This window comes from Pinus tabuliformis, chromosome X (assembly GCF_031772625.1).
Source record: "Pinus tabuliformis cultivar Carrire ecotype Pingquan chromosome X, CPIR1, whole genome shotgun sequence".
Taxonomy (NCBI): domain Eukaryota; kingdom Viridiplantae; phylum Streptophyta; class Pinopsida; order Pinales; family Pinaceae; genus Pinus; species Pinus tabuliformis.
Genome location: NC_142308.1, coordinates 592,369,252 through 592,387,411, shown reverse-complemented (window position 1 = coordinate 592,387,411; position 18,160 = coordinate 592,369,252). Strand labels below are relative to the sequence as shown.

The 18,160-nt window shown below is 41.1% G+C and overlaps 1 protein-coding gene across 1 annotated transcript in view; it reads right to left on the bottom strand.

Annotated features, from left to right (window-relative positions):
- Window positions 1–3,190: 3,190 nt before the first annotated feature.
- The window catches only part of LOC149141411 (uncharacterized), a 60,482-nt gene continuing 45,512 nt past the window's right edge, over window positions 3,191–18,160 (bottom strand). Inside the window, exons 2-4 of the mRNA XM_089449550.1 lie at window positions 5,467–5,816; window positions 5,098–5,184; window positions 3,191–3,522 (exon numbers count right to left, since the gene is read on the bottom strand). Coding sequence (XP_089305676.1) covers window positions 3,313–3,522; window positions 5,098–5,184; window positions 5,467–5,816 — 647 coding nt within the window. The 3' untranslated portion in view covers window positions 3,191–3,312. The remainder of the gene's footprint in view (window positions 3,523–5,097; window positions 5,185–5,466; window positions 5,817–18,160) is intronic.

Here is an 18,160-nt window from a genome sequence, read left to right as displayed (position 1 = left end):
CTTTCCATAATGATAAATGACACTAAGATAAAGTCATTAACACAAAACTTAGACAAGAACTTGACCTAACCAGGCCTAACCATGAAAGAAATTTTCTCAAACACATGGCGAACATGAAATCTACAGGTCATGAATGCATATCTGAACATAGAAATTTGAAACTTATCTGAGAGTCATCAAGAAGGTCTAATGTCGTCTCACAATAGGTGCAACAACATCTATTAGGTCATCCATTCAATAACCATTCATTTACCAATCAATTCATGTTAAGAGCCATAACTAGAGTCTGTCAAAAAACCATGCTTATAACTAGCATATAACTAGAATAATAACCATGATAGAACAACCCTCAAAGTCACATCATAAGAAGTACATTTACTCATAAAATTAAGAGGAAATTAGCTCTTATTAACATATGCAAAAGAAAAACCAAGTCAGGGACTTCCATGTACCACTCGACCATAGATTGTGCTGAACCAAATCTCTCTTTTAGCCAATCACCCCCATGCCATATTCCAAGCATGAATGTGGGATCTCATGGAATAAACCAATGTATAACCAACCAAGGGAATTCAGAGGTTAAACCACCTCCACCCTCACGCTAACCTGATCTCACCTAAACCAGTCCCGAGATCACAAAACCAAACCGAGTTTGGATGCCTCAGAATTCCTTCACCATCATTTGAGGAATTTTTCTTCTCCACCCACCTATTGAGGGCTTCTCGAAGAAAACTATCTTCACCCCCAGCCTTTGGGATTGTCCTAAGGCCACCTCACCTGGATCCAAAACCTTCCGAAAATCCAAAGTTCAACCAAGAATGAATCCCATCACACCATGGCTATCTGGAAATGCAAGGCAAGGTTGAAACCACTGTCAAACCAAGAAAAATTCATGTCAATGACAACCAAATCCACGTATGCATGTACCATGCGTGCCAAAACCAGCTAAGAAATCATACATGCAACTTGTTACCTGCAAGTATTCTCGTTGAAGCCATTTGATCCAACTCTTTCTTGCTTTCTTTTGCTTTCTTGTCCTTCCTTTGGTTGTTTGCTTGCTTTCTCCTCTTGGTGCTCTTCTCCTCTCTAAAGTCAATTCCAAAACTCAACTGACAAAAGGCTAATTAGCAAACGCTGTGAACTAATCCTCAGAAACCTTTCTATTATTAATGTCTCTGATTTCTTCATTTTTCCTCTATTTTCCTTCAATTTCCTCCTCAAATACAACTTGTGACCTTTCACCTTCCTTTTCTCATATTTTCCTTTATTTTCATAAATAAAATGTCAATTAATGTCTCTTTGCATTTTCAAAGTCTTTGCCAATTCCCTTAGCCATAATAAACAACAAGTGATGTCCACTAGGGTGTTTTGTCCAACATTAAGCTTGGAATACGTGTCCCATGACCTTAGTCTTATTTTGTCTTTATTAACTTTATTACATGAAATTGAAATCAAGCTCCAAGAAATTGACCAATAAAGAAAAATCCAAATTCCAACCTGCGTGTGGTTTCCCACCTTTCCACGTCCATTTTTTAAAATATTGTGGCATTCGTGTGTTATCCCCAATAATGCAGTTTCAAGCCAAAATTACAGTGTGTGCTTAGCCCCCACATGATTTTCAACAGATTTGATCAATCACATGTGCTTTGAGTGTGTTTTGACCACTACCAAGTCAATAATATAAACGGTCGTGCCTGTGAACTTGTCGGAAATGTGCGATCAGTAAAAATGTGGCCAAATGGCTATCACCAACATATTATTGACAATAACTCAAAATTTCTAGTCATGTTCTACGAAGGAAATGCAAGACACATGAAACTTCTTCAAGAAAAAAAATATGAATTGTTTATTAGTGTATTACATATAGTTGGCAATCCAATGGAATTCTAAGAGTTAATGATAATATACAATTGCATTAAAGGCATGTTAGCTACTTTTAACAAACTGGTTGCATAGATATTTATTATTGAATGTAGATGACATCCACAATTTAGTAGCAAAAAGAGGCTCCCACACAATTGGTTTGCAAGCATAACGAGTTCCAATTACTACCTACAAACATGGCAATAGGCAAAATTCATATCCACCTAGTGCAAACTAGGGTGTGCTCAAGTTAACAATGGACCACAATGAGTTATCTCTCTCATTGAGAAGAAATTGGAATCTTTGGTTTTCTTGCAATATATTGTTGCAATTCTCATATCTATATCTGTGTGTATATTGATATTCTGTATGTAATCCTACCCCAACTTGTATTTGAATAGTTTCTTTCCCAACAGATTCAAGCAACATGGGCACAAAAGAATGATTGCATATTGACTGTCATATGTATTGACCCACAAGATAAAGGGAAGACTTCAAACCTAGGGAAATAAGGCAAATATTCCTGAAATTATATATGCAGAAATTACCTGTTCGTATATGCCTAAGAAAATAAGTGGTAACATCCATCACAATAAATCTTAACAGGGATAGCTCTGAGAGGTGGCTCAGCAGGTTTAAGTACTGTGCTGTCCTACTGCCGACCCTGGTTGATTTCTCTGGTAAGTGTCAACAGGTTCAGCAACAGCAGCAGTAAGGATGAAAGTCTGCAGCTGGGTCTCAGAGGGTGAGGTGTACCAGTCAATCCTAACCGGTTTACTACAGATGCCATCCATGAATGTGAGGAAGTGTCCCCAGTTTCCATGGGGGATTGTTTCCTTGAAAAAGAAATGGTAGCAGGCATGAATTACAGGCCCCACCTCAAACCAAATGACAAAGAACAGGAAAGGTAAGTTAAGATGCATTTACACATTACTGAGACTTGCTTGACAAGTTTACAAGGGTAAGCATTTGATAAAATACTATGTATGGGAAATATCTCATCCAATCTGATTTCTGAAATACAAGTTAACTGCATGTTGAAGTTTGAAATACACCCCAGACAAATTTTGCTGCAATTCAAGATACAAATAACTACAAAAGCGATAAGCTTTCCTCTCATTTTCCTTTCGTTAAAAAAAAAGTCAATGAAAATAAACAATTGCAACACAGAGAAACGTTGCCCTTCAAAAATTACAAAGAGTAATAACAGCAGAAAATAGGGAATAGTACAAGTCCTCCAAGCTTATAATAGTAAAGGGAAAAAAAACACTCCAGGACAAATAACATGACCTAACCAAGAGCTCTTTCATTACTACACATAGAAACCTTAAACAAAATAGAAATATATATGAAGAGAAGCAACAAAAAAATCTTTTTTGGAGCATTCAAACCACATCACATCCTGTTCATGGATTCCTACATCTACAAGAAGCATGAATAAATAAATATTCATTTATCTTTCAGGTTTAAACTAGCCATTCCAACAACTGCCCTGTTATCCTCATATTCATTGTACTCTTCTTCATCTTCACCCTCTGAGCCTTCATCTTCACTGCCACCATCTTCTTCATCAGAAACATTTTCGAGGTGCCCAGCATAATCATTACTATATGCGTCACCAAAAGATGATTCCCCATAATAATCTGTTTCACCGTGAGCCTGTTACATGGGGAAAATATCGTTGTGATGATTAGTAACTTGAAAATGCTTATCGTGCAGCTGTGTCCAATATTGCTGTACTAGCATTTTATAAATATAAAGATAAATATTTTCCTCAATGAATTTAAGTGTTAAAGTGATTTCATTCACAATCATGAAAAGCAAACATCTAGGCAAAAAAGACAGATCCCCACCCAAAGTAGAGACGAGCAAGCCACAAAAGAAACAAAAAGATTACAACAGGTAAGAAATGAGGAACTGGAGTTCAATTGATGAAGCATTACATTAAAAATTATGATATGTTGCACCAAAGATAGGAAACATAAAAACAGAAACACTAGAAAAAGAGATTTCCAAAATAGGGACAGCTAATGTCCAATGTTGGCTGGAAACTTGGGTAAAGCGTATAGAGGGAACAACAAGAAACAACAAAACAGCAAGAAACTTCAATGAAACCTCTTGAAACCTTTGTGCAAGCTTTGGAAACCCACATGAAACCCTTGAAAACCCCTACACAATTCGATGAATATATGAAACAGAGCCAGAATATCCTAGAAACAGCCAAAAGAGATGGACTAGAACAAGTCCCAATGTGATGGGAAATGTGTTTCAGGTAAAATAAAATCACAGTTACCAGGCTCAAAAGTTTGGTCAGTTCAGGAGGGGGGAGGTTTGGAAAAGTTTGGTATTTCAGAAAAAGTTCAAAAGGTTTGAAAATGGTTCGGAAATATGGAACATATAAAATTATACTTAAAATTAGACATATTATGCATTCATTCAAATAATCATAGAAACATGCACAAATATAGTATAGTTATGTGATGTGGGGTGCCACAGGAACTCAGGAGTTATTTTGCTTTTGAAACATTTTAAGGATTTTTTTTCCATGCCTTTTTGAAGGAAAGGTTTAGAGGTCCACTCTGGATCAGTTCAGCTGGTCTGAAAGGTTCAGGGTCTGGTAGAACCTGGTAACTATGATAGAAATTATGCAGCCTCAGGGTTTATAGAAATAGGGTGACGACACACCAAGTTAAATACCTGTCTAGGATCACCACTAAGCAGCTTGGGATGTCAAATTGTCAATTCTATTTTCAACGTCTTCTACAAATATGTAATATAGTTTTGCTAACCAACATGTATCATCTCTTCTTTCCTATTTCACATGAGTTAATCGTTTCCTCTCAGACATTGTGTAGATATAAAAAAGTAGTTATTTTGTGCACTAACATTGTGACTTTGAATGAATTTCCATCTTGAATACAAAAACAGAAGAAAACAAAGGTAATAGTTTCAAGATTCAACAGCAAGTATTTAATTTTTATTTTTGGCAAACAAAATCAAAGGAAATCCATAGGGTAGAATCAATCATACAGAATGAATAAAATTCATTTATAGCAGTAAATAAGTACAAAAAGACTAGGCAAGAGATGTCAAAGTGCATGGATACCATAAAAGCAAAAGTTCATCCTATTTTATTAAGCACAACAATACAAGAACAAAAATACTTCAAAAATGAAGTTCTCAAAATAAAGAAGTACAGTTAAATATGATGAAGTTGAAGCTTATTAAGGTTACCTGGCGTCCAAACTTGTGTTGCCGAACAGAAACACTCAGATCTTTTGTCTCTCTCAAAGCATAACCACACTTCTTACATGTTAGTCCCTATAGAGTGACAGGAGATAACAAATGTCAATTAGTCATTTTGTTTATTTATCCCTTCAACATTCAGTACAAGAACAATTTCACATCTCTTTCCTTATAAATGGAAATCCAGCTAAACTAATTCATAACGAAATTATATGTAAAATGCACGAACACATGTAATTAGTTGATGGATAATATTGCCAACTCCAAATTCAAATAATAATAATAAATCCCTATCTATGAAAAGAAATAGGTGAATGGCTAGAATGTCATTTGGGAGATGAGAACTGACATCCATACCTCTCCTTTCCTGGTTGCATTAGTGACACTTTTCACATGATCATCACAGAAGCAAATCTTGCAACGCAAGCATGTATATATTCCAAGACGATTGCAAGACAAGCAATGAAAAGTCTCACTATCAAGCTGTTGGCAGGAAGCTTGATGCTCAAACTGATCATCCTCACACAACCATTGATCACATGAAAAACATCGGAACATCCTCCCACCATGATCCCAAAGAGTCCGCTCACATTCAACACATGTTGCATCATTTAGTGGACATGTACAGCAATGAGTTGTAAGGCAGCGTTTGGAATGGCATATGAAAGCTTCACAGAAATCACATATGCTGCCAACCATGTTCATTCCTGTAAAGTGCATCATCCAAGAAAAATAAATGGAAAAGTCCTGTTAGATGTGAGCAAATAAACCTTAGTTGATACAAATCCTGTAAAGTTCATCTTCCGAGAAATGTAAATAAAATGGAAAATTACCTTTAAATGTGAGAAAATAAATCTCAGTTGATACAGGACGGATGGCATCAAGCATGTTTGCCATTTGCAAAAGTGATTCCTAATGAGTACTAAAATAGCATTGTATATGGAATGAACAGAAATGAAGTGAAATTGTATGAATGTCAACAAATGACCAAAATAGGTAAACGGGACTAGGAAGGTCCAATCATCTAAATTTTACATATTCCCTATATTTATTTGGCAAGAGGAGCAACCCCATAACAATAACAAAACATTATACCAGTAGAACCCTCACAAACCTCTGAACAGTGACAATTATATAAAACAACAATGGAAGTTTGGCTTAACGTGAAAGATACTCACAAATCAGGCAGTTTAGGCAAGTAGTTTTAAACTTTTATGTTATTATTCTATTGAATATGAAATTTCACTTTGGCCATTAAGCATCTCAAAAGCAACATTTTGGAATTTAAGACAATTGAGGATACCTTCAAAATTTCAGCTTTCTCTTTAGTTGGTTCTTGCAAGTGAGCTTAAGCATGCATACTGTTTCGGAGGGCACCAAGGTCATCAAAAATTCAACAGTGTTGCTGCAATTAATCTTCAATCTGTATCAAATTGTATGAATGCAACTTTGTCCAATGCTCTCATTGTGAGGTCTCACCCAACCTTCTCACCTGCTATCATGCTAAAACAAAAGCTTTAAGCCCAAATGAGCTAGTAAGCCTGAGAAACCAGTTAGAAAATCAGAAAGGCAGAAAGATTTTCTTATATAAATAATTACTTGTGATTCTTTTATCTTTATGTTCTTTTTTTATCCTTTTAGTTCATCAAGCAATTACCAAAACAATAACACAACGACAACAGATGTAGGCGGACAGCCAGGGAAAAACCCTTATCTAGGGGAAAACCCAGTGAATAATTCTTCCTTCAATAGTTTCTCGAGATAATCCAAGACTCTTTGACCCAGACAAAGACTTCTTCCACACCAAGTCAGCCCTCAATCCTACTTGCAGATGATAACCCTTCAATAGCAACTTCGACCTAGTAGCATCAACATGCAGTAGCAGCTTTGACCCAGTAGCAGTAGCAGCAGTAGCTTCGACTAGACTAGGAAAACTTCGATCTCCCTTGATACACCTCAGAAGTGAGTGAGAGTTGTCCCAAAATTTCGATCTTGAGGTCTTCTATCTTCCTCCAAAAACTCGCACTCCTTTCTAGCTCTTCTTCTAGCCCTTTTTCAACTTCGCACTTCCCAGCTTCCAGCTTCAAATATCGAACTATGTGTGAGAGAGTGAGATGCTCCAAATGAATTTGAACTGCCTTGTATATATAGCCTTCCAGTGAGGTCAAATTACCTGTCTTGAGGCCGACGGGGTGTGGAGGAGACTAGATTCATTTTTGACTCATAAATAATTCTTTTTACCTGATTCAAAAGCTCAATAAGGGTCTCTTTTAATGTACAATGACTCTAATGACTTATAATAAATCCTAGAAGTCCTCACTGGGGACTTTGACCTAAAACATGATGACCCACACATGAAACCCATGCTTTAATAAGTCATAACAATAATAATAAAAATATTTTCTTCATTCTTTTGATAGGTACATTTCATTGTGACTCAAATACTTTTATAAAGACCAAACCTAGTTACATATTTCAACAACACCAATATAGCCCATGGCATTATCATTGAAAGAAGAAAGCTACAAGAGTTGGCTCCATCCTTCACATAGAACTAGATCCAAGTTGAATTCTAGAACAAGAAGTGGCATTGGTGGGAGCCACAACAGGAGGGGAACCCAACCAAATATGGCAAGCATATCATAATCACTAAAAAGGAGATTTGCTTCTTCCAATGTTCAGCATAGAACAAGATAATGATTGCCGGGAATTGAATCCTTCCCCAGCAACTAAACAATCTATCCTTGAAATGGGCTAAAAACAATAATTAGCAACTCCTCCTTCAACTAGCAACAATGCAGCATGCTCTAAGTTTCCTACTTTTGGCACTCTCACGTTTTGCCTGTGCATTGATAAGTGTTTAATATACTGTGAACTTTATGTACCTTAGAATTCTTTGCTGCTTTCCATGAAAACCTTTAGGACTTCACAGAAATTGTGACACAACCCCAACTGCATAATCAAATCTGGCCTTGTAGTAGTGAAATAGACCAAAAATCCTACCAGATGCCTGTATTAAGTTGTATCCACTGGCTTTGAATCCTCACAAGATGATAACTTCTTTACTGTTTCAATAGGACTTGCCACTAACTTTCAATCTGCCACATTAAATCTTTTAGGTTTTGAGTGTTTCCTGCAAATACTCAGCCTAGGACATAAAGATGCCGCTATCTTTTTGCCATATTGTATCTTTTGACTGTTTCCCATGCATCCTTTGGCCTAGGTCATAAAGATGTTGCCATCCAATTGTAGGGTGAGGCTTTCACACTTCTTACTCTTCATAGTACATACACACCTCCCTCAGATGTGGTTGTGGAGAGTATTTTTCTTGCAGTTTCCATAAATGACCCACCCATAGATAACAAGGGCCTTCCACTTGTCCTTGCAACAACTTCTTGTGTTAGATTACTTTCCTCCCAATAACATTGTCTTAGCCTACGTGCACAATTATGGCTAGTCTAGATAATGTCTCTTGTTTTGATAGGTCTCCTTACCTTTGTCCCCTTTTATCTTCAGCCTTTGGTCACATGTTTGGCACTTATGCTATATCCTTTGGGCTCTCAATCTGGGATATCTTCCAAGTGATTTGATCGTTGCTGAGCTATGTAAACTATATGTGGTCCCTAGTTGGTTGGAGATGTTAGAAAATCAGAAAGGCAGAAAGATTCTCTTATGTTGATATTTGTGATATTCTTGTAGTCTTATCAACTTTTCTTTATGTTCTTCTTTTAGCTTCTTTTCAGCAAGCAATCATCAAATCAAAACATGAAGATCAATAACACCAAATATAGGCACCCAGCCAGGGCTAAAACCCCTCTATAGGGGAAGACCCAGTCAAACTTTTCCACTAGAAAATTCAAATCAAACTGAAACAATCCAAGACCTTAGTCCGGACCAAAAGACCTTCCTCCTCCACCAAGTCAGCCTTCCAAGATGATTATGCAAACTTCAGTAGTCACTTCTTGTCTAGCAGCTTCAGCCCAGCAACGGTCTAGAATTTTGGCCCCCAACTTCCAGAATTTTGGCCCTACAACAAATCTGAAATTTCTGCCTCCCTAGCAACTTCAGAATTTCACACATGCAAGTCAAAGAGAGAGAAAAACAACTTCTTCTTGCTTGAAAAATGTCTCCTTCTTCGCTAGGGCTTTCTCCTTCTTCTTGGGAATTTCGCTCTTCTTTTCTGCCTCTAGCTACTGCAGATCGAGCTTCTTGGTTGATGCTCCAAATGAGGTCGAATAGCTGCCAATATATAGTGAGTTTGTGAAGTTGAATTCCCTTGATGAGGCCAGCTTGGTGGAAGAGGCCTAAATGACCTAGTAATTTTTTTTCTTGATAGATAAAGCCCAAGAAGGGTCTTTTGCATGATGACGAAGACAAGGACTCTTGACATAAACCCTAGAAGCCTACAATGGAGGTTTTGACCTAAAAATCATTAACCCAAGCATGAAACCCATGTTTTAATAAGTCACTTTCTTTTACAATAATTTTTTTTTCTTTCTTTTGACAAATACATTACATTATGACTCAAATACAATTATGAAGATCGAAACTAGTTACATTTTTCAACAGGAGATGCCTCACCTTGGGTCTCCAACATCCCCATATCCATTTGTGCACTCTTTCCAAGGGGTCTACTTGGTCAAACTCTCCTTACTTTTGGTGCATGGTGTGAACTATGAGTTTTCCATACCATACCATGAAAATCTCCCATAGTCTATAGATCAAAAGGGTTACTTTTCCAAAATTACCTGTAGTACCCCTATGGAACACATTATACCTTGATCAAAACCTGTAGACCATTTCATACGAGAAAATTACCTTGTCGACTAGCCTAAAACTCGGTTACACCCCTTAGGAATTTCCAAATCTATTTAAATTAGCGTTGATAATATTGGCATTGGCAAAAAGTTGGTGAGGATCCAAATTCCAAAAAACATATTCACGGAAATAGTGGCGAAAAAATCGACAAACCGTGGCAAACATTAAAAAATACAAAATATATTTTTTTTCAAAATTTTAAACATATAAAGCAACAACAACATCAAATAAACACATGGGCACATAAATATGGAGAATGCACTAATATATATGATGTAGTGGATGCCAAATAAAAAATTATACATCAAATTCAACACTGAATCTTGAATCCTCGTCATCAATATCACCATCTAACCATTAAAATAAGATAGAATAAGCTTAACATGTCAAATTGAGATTTTGTTTGAGTAATGGTTACATTTTTACTAGGGTCATGACACAGGAGTTCAGCAATCACTACCACCGACGTTGAGTTATATAGAGGGCATGGTGCTCTTGATTAAATACTAGTTCCATACCCTCATACATGACAAAAGTGAATGGAAACGTTACAATCTCCCAAATCCTAAAAATTGTTAAGTTTGCTAGATTTTGAGTGGGATCTAAAATTCTACTTTCTCCATATGAAAGCCAATAAGGTTGAAACCGCTCTCCAACATCCTAAAACAATTAATGGTGATTTTAATAATTTAAGTAAAAGTGATCCTTTACTTTAAGAATTTAACATTACCATTAATTACATAACATTAGTAGGGGTTGGACCAGGGTTGCGGGGGAGCGCCCCCCTTCACGTCCCTACTCCCAATTCGCGCTCTGGGTGGGAGCTATTCGGGAGCACGCTCCCGAAATTGCTCCCGAAGAGGGAGTTTTCAAGAGAAAATTTGGGAGCGCGCTCCCTGGTTTTTCGAGAGCGTTTAGGGGAGTGGTCATGAGCATTCGCTCCTTGACCACTCTTGTACACTCTAGGAGTGTTTTTTCAAAGGAGGGAGCAGTTCGGGAGCGATCACTCCTGACCACTCCCCCCTCTGAAAAGACGCTCCCGTTCGCCGGCGCCAAAAAAAAAGGTCGCACGACTGAGAGGGAGGACGGCAGCCAGCGACGAAGAGGAGAGAGGAAAGGGAGGGAAAGGGTGGGGGAAAAGATAAATAGACCCTGTCCCCTCCCATTATTCACTTCATCCATTGGGAGCAAGAGGAGTAAGAGAGAGTTTGGAACTTGGAGAGAGGAGCTTGAGGAGCTTGCAAAGGGAGATTAGAGCTTGGGATTGAAGGCCAAAGAGGTAGGATCTACACTCTAATCTAGCATTTTTTTTATGTTCATTGCTAAATAAATAAATTCTCTATTTACCATTCCCATTCCTCCATTTTTTGTAGACTCAAAACTTCAAAGTTCAAACATCATGGTTATATGGCTTGACATTTTCTTCTTCTTAGTTCCTTTTTTGGTTATTATGGTGTTGGAGAGTAGAAGGAGGGTTGATCATCAAGAAGAGGATGAAGAAGTGGGTTATAGTGGATTTGATGAAAACCCTGGAGAGGAGTACCTGGGTGAGGAGGAAGCGAATGAACATGATTCAGCCCAAAAAACTAAAGAAGACCAGACCCCAATGTGAAAATATGTTTCTAGGTTTGAAGGAGGGAAAGGGGGTGGAACCACTAAATTTGATTGCCCCCATTGCAACAAAACTTACATAGGTTCATACACCGGTGCCAAAAGGCACCTCTGTGGGAAAAGGCCATGGGATGAAGATAAACCAATAGGAATCAAAACTTGTGCAAGTGTGTCAACAACAAATAGAGCCAAATACATAAGGGAAGAGGAGTGTTACACAGCAATTTGTCACCGTTTGTCACCGTCCCTGTTACCCCTCACCTGTACACTGGAGGACTCATTCTGGGACCTGTGAGAAGTGACATGACCTGAAACCACTTGCATCATATTCCTCTTAGTATGAGCTTTATTTGCCCTGAAGACATCTCCTGCAAAATCCTCATGAAAACAGCTCTTTTTACATTAGCGCGGGTTCACAGTTCACTGCCCGCGCCAATGAGGGAAATACTCTATAAAGGGCGTGCCATTGGCGCTCTGTCCCAGAGTCGCACTCGCGCCAACCGAATTGAGTAAAGTTTTCAACGACCAAACTCCCGAAGGTTCTCTTCAACCCATTCACCAACTGAATCTATGTTGAGCTAGGATGGTTTGGCTTCGAATCTCCATAGAAGGGAAAGTGGTTTGCCACCTTTCATGGAAGTTTCCAAGTGATAAAGCCAATCCCATGAATAATGTGGTTGATCCTATCTCTTTCCCTCTCTATCTATAAAAGCTTGCCTCTATGCCTTGAGCAAGCTAGTTACAATAGTTGGAGTGATAGTTCCAGGAGTTTAAGAGTTTGAAGCTGCAAGAGCCTTCTTTGCACCCATAAGGCCAAATCTAAGTAAGGAGATTCTTGTCATCCAAAGAGAGAGAGGCTTGTCCCTCATCCCAACAAGCTTTGCAAGACTTGTGTAGCAAACTACCCAGCCAAAGGAGGATTTGACGTCAGAACAATGGTTGTATTCTTCTTTGTTATTCATTAATAATAGATGACTATCGTTATGGTTCCACTCTCATTGTTTCATGTTTGATGTTGAGTTATATCTTTTCTGACCGATATATAATTGCATCTACTAGATTTTACGCTTGTTTTCGTGTTGTTCTTTGCATGTGCAGGTATCCTATCACGGAGATCGTGCAGATCGTGACCGGCCAAGGCAAAGGAACGAAGGCGACATCTCTTCGACGAACACTAGCGTTGGAATCCAAGTAGGTTCTCACCATCTACTTTGTATTTGCAGTTAGGAACTTGCGTGATAGCATTGTGTGATTGTTGCTAGACCCGGTCTGGGCTAGTAGGGATCGTCTCTGTCCGCAGAGAGGATTTACCTCCACAACAATTTGGCGACTCCGCTGGGGAGATCTTGTTGTTTGATTTGTAAACTTTAGACGGAGCCTGAAGCACGGCCAGGTAGCCTTCGAAACGCTATTGCTTTGCATTAGCGAAGTAGATCAACGCCACTTCAGTCAATCTCCGGTTTGGTTTACGAACTGAACAACTTGGAGTTTGTCTTGTCTCTTTGGTTTTTCTTGTTTTGATTGCTTAGATAGCTTTCTGGGTCGAATTTCTTGCTGTTTCTTGCTTCCTGGTTTGCCTGGACACTGTTCTCAAGCCCTGAGTCACCTGCTTTTGTTTTGATTTAAGTTAGCTTGATTAGCGCGCTTTTTAGCCTAACAGTCGCGCTATTGGCGCAAGTTGCTCAAAGACAACCCGCGCTAATCCTATAAAGGCGCGAGTTGCAGCCTGACAGTCGCGCCAGGCCTGTCCACTTTTCAAGTTCGCTTGTCCTTAAGCCCTTTGAGCTTGGATTTGTGTCTAGCTGTCTTTTTTTCAACTACCGGAGTGTGTTTGGTCCTGATTTGACTGGTTTTAGACCTTCATCATTCAGGTGTTTGCTTTTTTCTATGGGTTTCACATCTTAGCCCTAGGGCATCTAGTGGCTTTGTGCGTCGAGCCTCCCGGAGGTGTTTTGTGTTCTCTGATCGTCCGGTCAACATTGTGGTTATTCCTTTGCCTTCGCTCAGTAGTTGTCAAAGTTTTTGATATTCAAGTGATTTGTTTCTTTATCGCTTGGGTTTCACTTGGCTTCATTTGAGCTTGGATCACATAGCTCATAAGAGGCCTTTGTATTTTCTTTTTGGTTTGAAGGACTGTTTTGGTGTTTTTGGGATCCGTTTGTGTTCTCATTGAGTGAAATTGGTCTTTTGCTCGGTGTTACTGTCTCTCAAAATTCATTTTGTGCACTTTGCCATTGAAAAGGAAAACGAATAATCTTTGTTGCGTTACATTAGTTAATTGAAAGTAGAAGCTTTTCATTGATTTAGTGATTTAAAACAAAAGAAAAGTTTCGTTTATTTGTCATTAGCTGCATCAAGGTGATTCGTGCTTGTTTGTGGTCATTTTGTTTGAAAGATCCTTAACTCTCTTGTAGTTAGCATTCATCGAACGAAATGATATTGTTTGGCATGTAGTTTGCATTTAGGAAATTGTGAGAGATTACATACGGTAGGACCTGAAACTGAAACTTAATCAAAGATCAACCATAAAATGAACTGAATGAACTTAAAAACGCATTGGAACATAACGCTCACTAAGTAGAGGTCTAGGCTAGAAACGTGCTCCGGCGTCGTTAAACCTAGTCACTGTTTTTTCACACTACGGTTGGGTGATTCCTCCTTTTGTGACTCGATAGTGGTCTAGCACGGACTTGAGCTCCCACGTACCGTCGCGTATATAGGGGAGACTCCACTAGGTTATCATCCTTGATCCATAGGAAGCCGTGTCTGCCGCCTTACAAGCCGTAACGCGCCAAACACAGCATTCGGGAAGATTGACTGCAGTACGGGAAGTCCTTGGTTTTCATATGATTGCCAAGGTGTATAAGCAGTTTTACGGATTGTCTGGTAAACCCTTTGCCTAGCTTCTCCAGAGTAGTCACTTTTGATCCTTTTCAGACTCCTTAAACGAAAAGGCTCACTTGAGCAGTTTGTCACTTCGGGCTCATAAAATATTCGAAGGCGACTAGAGTCACCTTTTTGTCCTTTTCTCGACTCTTAAAACATGAAAAGGTCAAGTTGTGTCTTTGCGTCTTAAAATTCATTTGGCCAGGATAAACATTACCTGGTTAGATATTGTGTGCGTTAGTTTGAGTAGGGTCTTTTATCGTTAGACTCCCTTAGGTTTGTTTGAAGTTTGTCATCCTGGCTGAACCGTCGACTCCCGTTCCAAGTGATCAAGGCTCTCCATCTTCCGCTGCTCCTGAGGTACCGGTTGTGAGTGATACTCTTCCTGTTATCCCGAGTATCCAACCGATCAACTCTCGCGCCCCGGAAGATGAGGGTTACGAAGTTCATTGGAACCCCATCTGGGAGCCTGACGACGACGATATTCCTGTTACCCCACCTGGTGTTTCGTCTTCAATGTCTACCTCCCACATGGATGAGACATCTCCTAGCATGAGTGAAACACCTGTGGTGTCGAATATCGACACTCCCATCCCAGCTACTTCTCCACTCCCCCCACGCTATCAGTCGTTGAGGGACAGGGTAGCTGCCAGGACTTCTGCTTCAACCATGTGGGATCCTCATGTTACTCCCACCACGGGACCTTTTGTTTCACAACCCCATACTACACCTGTTACTTCAGTTCCGACGAATCCAACTGTTTGTGTAGCACATTCAACTCCGGTCGTTAGTGCCGTAACAGCGTCTTCATCTTTGAACACTGGTGCTGGTCCTCCCCCTCACGGCCAAGTGAGTAGTGGCCAGCCGGAACTCTCGCCTAAAGTTGTCCACCCTGCACAAAGTGCTCCATCCTCCTCTGGTCCCATTCCAGGAGGAGGGTTGTATGATGCTTCTGGACAAGCTGTTCAGGATCCGAATGCGCAAGGTCCGTTATTTTACTATGATTCTACCGGTCAGTACCTTCAACTATCTCAACCCTTGCCTACTCAACCTATGGTTGAGGTTTCAGTACCGTTATCCATTACTTGGGACCCTAGCACTCACTCTTTCCATGGAGGCCAAGCAATACCTGGACAGCTTCAAGGACCACCTAACCAAGGCCAGCCATCTTATCTGCAAACCCCCCAGGGGCAGCAATATTATGGCCAGTCTTACCCAGGACAATCTGGGGGCCTACAAGGACAACCCTATCAGGGACAACCTTTGGCCGCTGGCGGTCCGTCCTTTACCTATTTGACTCAACCTTCGGGTTATCCGGGGCAACCCGGTACCCAGCAAGGTTACCCGTCTGGACAACCAGGACAACCTTATATTCAACAAGGCCAACCTGGTATTCAGCAGGGTTATCCCTCTGGACAAACCGGACAAACTTACATTCCACAAGGTCAACCGGTAGTCCAACAGGGGTATCCTTCTGGGCAAGGGGGGCAACCTTACGTACAGCAGGGCCAACCCACTGCCCAGCCTAGTTATCCTTCTGGGCAAGGGGGCAACCTTACGTACAGCAGGGCCAACCAACTGCCCAGCCTAATTATCCTTCTGGGCAAGGGGGGCAACCTTACGTACAGCAGGGCCAACCCACTGCCCAGCCTAGTCATCCTTCTGGGCAAACGGGCCAGCTCTCTGCACAGCAAGGCCAACCTACTGCCCAGCTCAGTCATCTTTCTGGACAGGCTAGCCAACCTCAAGGTCAACCGGCCGTCCAGTCCGCTCAACCATCTGTCCCGCAAGGACGACCCTTGGTTGTTCAAGGACAACCTGGTACCCAGCAGACATATCCCTCTGGGCAACCAGGCCCGTCCCAAACCCAACCAGGCCAACCTTCCGGCCAGATGGTCCAAGCCCAGCCTGTTCAAGGACATTCTTCTGGGATCCAGACTCAACTTGGTTATCAAATGCAAGGTGGACCACAGCCCCAACCTTCCTACGAAGCGCAGCCTTCTTATCAGGCCCAATATGGAGCTCAGCAAGTGTATGGCTACTAGCGACCCCAGGGGCAAACTCAATTTACCCCTTACCAAAATTATCAACAAATGCAGGTTACTCCTTATCAAAATTATCAACAACAGTACGTTGCACCTGCAGGTCAAGTTGCTAATCCATGGGGTGCTGGGGGGCAGACCTAGGGTCAACTGTCTGCATATGGACAGAACCCCTACGGGCAAAATCCCTATGGGCAAGGCCCCTTCGGGCCGGGCCCATCCGGACAAAGTCCATGGGGGCAACCACCACCTGGTTGGAACCCTGGTACTACCTCTCTTCCACAGCCACAAATGTCCTTTAACCCTCAGTTGCCTTTCTTAGCGACGTTGGAACTTCCGGATGTGTCCAAGTTGACGAATGATCCCATTCTTCATAATCCATATTGGCCACCAGTTCCGACTAAAATACCCGGTGATTGCCCAAAATTTGATGGCAAAGCTGGTGAAGACCCTCAAGCCCATGTCATGACCTATCACCTTTGGTGCTCATCGAACTCATGGCTTGATGACTCCATCCGGCTTCGCCTCTTTCAAAGAACTCTCACCGGCTCAGCCGCTAAGTGGTATATTGAGCTGAATCGCGGAACATTTCAAGATTTCAACTCGCTGGCTATGGCATTCCTAACTCATTTTCAGTTACCCATTCGGTATGAGACAGGGACACATCTCCTTACGTCTCTCAAACAGGATACGGCTACGCATATATCCGATCATATACATGAATGGAGACGGCGTCGTCGCTTGATCAAATTTTGGATTCCTGATCAACTCCTGACCGATTGGTTCACGACTTCCTTTGTCCCTGCGATCGCGCGAGACATCGCCATGGGAGCTTGTGTAACTGAAGAGCAAGCTATCGCGCGTGCTCAGTACCTTGACTTAGTATACTCTCAGTCAGGTACTTTATATGATTATTTGCCAGACGCCCCGAGACCCGGACAATCCAAAGCTCCGCCAAAACCATCTGTTGACGGAGTTATTGGCTCTGTAAACTCGTCATCAAAGAAATCGCCCGCGAACCCTGGGAAGCAAAAACAGAATGCTTCTAATGGAAATACTTCTCAGGGCCAATCTAATTCTGGAAGTACCTCCGAGGTTAACGCCATCCAGTCCACCGCGGCGGATAAATCCTCGAAAGGGAAAAAGAAAGGGAAAGCTAAGAATAAGACCGAACAGCCCAAACAGGACTCCCCTAAAAATCCAACCGAGGAAGGAGCCAAACGAAAACCTAAGTATCCTTGTCTTATCTGTGATGAGGATCACTACACTAAAGACTGCCCAAGGCGGTCCGAAGTTAGTCGGTTATTGAAAGGTGCTCCTGGGACTCCTGCTGTGCTTAAGGAACCTTTCCCTTCTCAGCAAACTCAAATGGTGGCAGACCCATCTCAACCCTCTTCCTCATTTGGCTCTCAAGTATTTATGGCTGGGACAATTCCCATCCATGTTACTACTCGAGCAAAAGAATATCCCTCTCCTGCCGGGAAAGAGCCGGAGGTCCCCTCCAGCGCTCCTCCGTCCAGTTCTGGTCCTCTCCACATCGAAAGGCCCAGCACTGAGACGATCCCCCGACCCCCTCCGAAAGGTGTACTCCGGAAGTCGTCTTACAACCCTAATGCTCGTGCTGCCCAGCACTATAGCATTGTTGAGGACTTAGCTCAGGCTCCGTCTGCTATGTCCGCTCTAGAAGTCCTCCA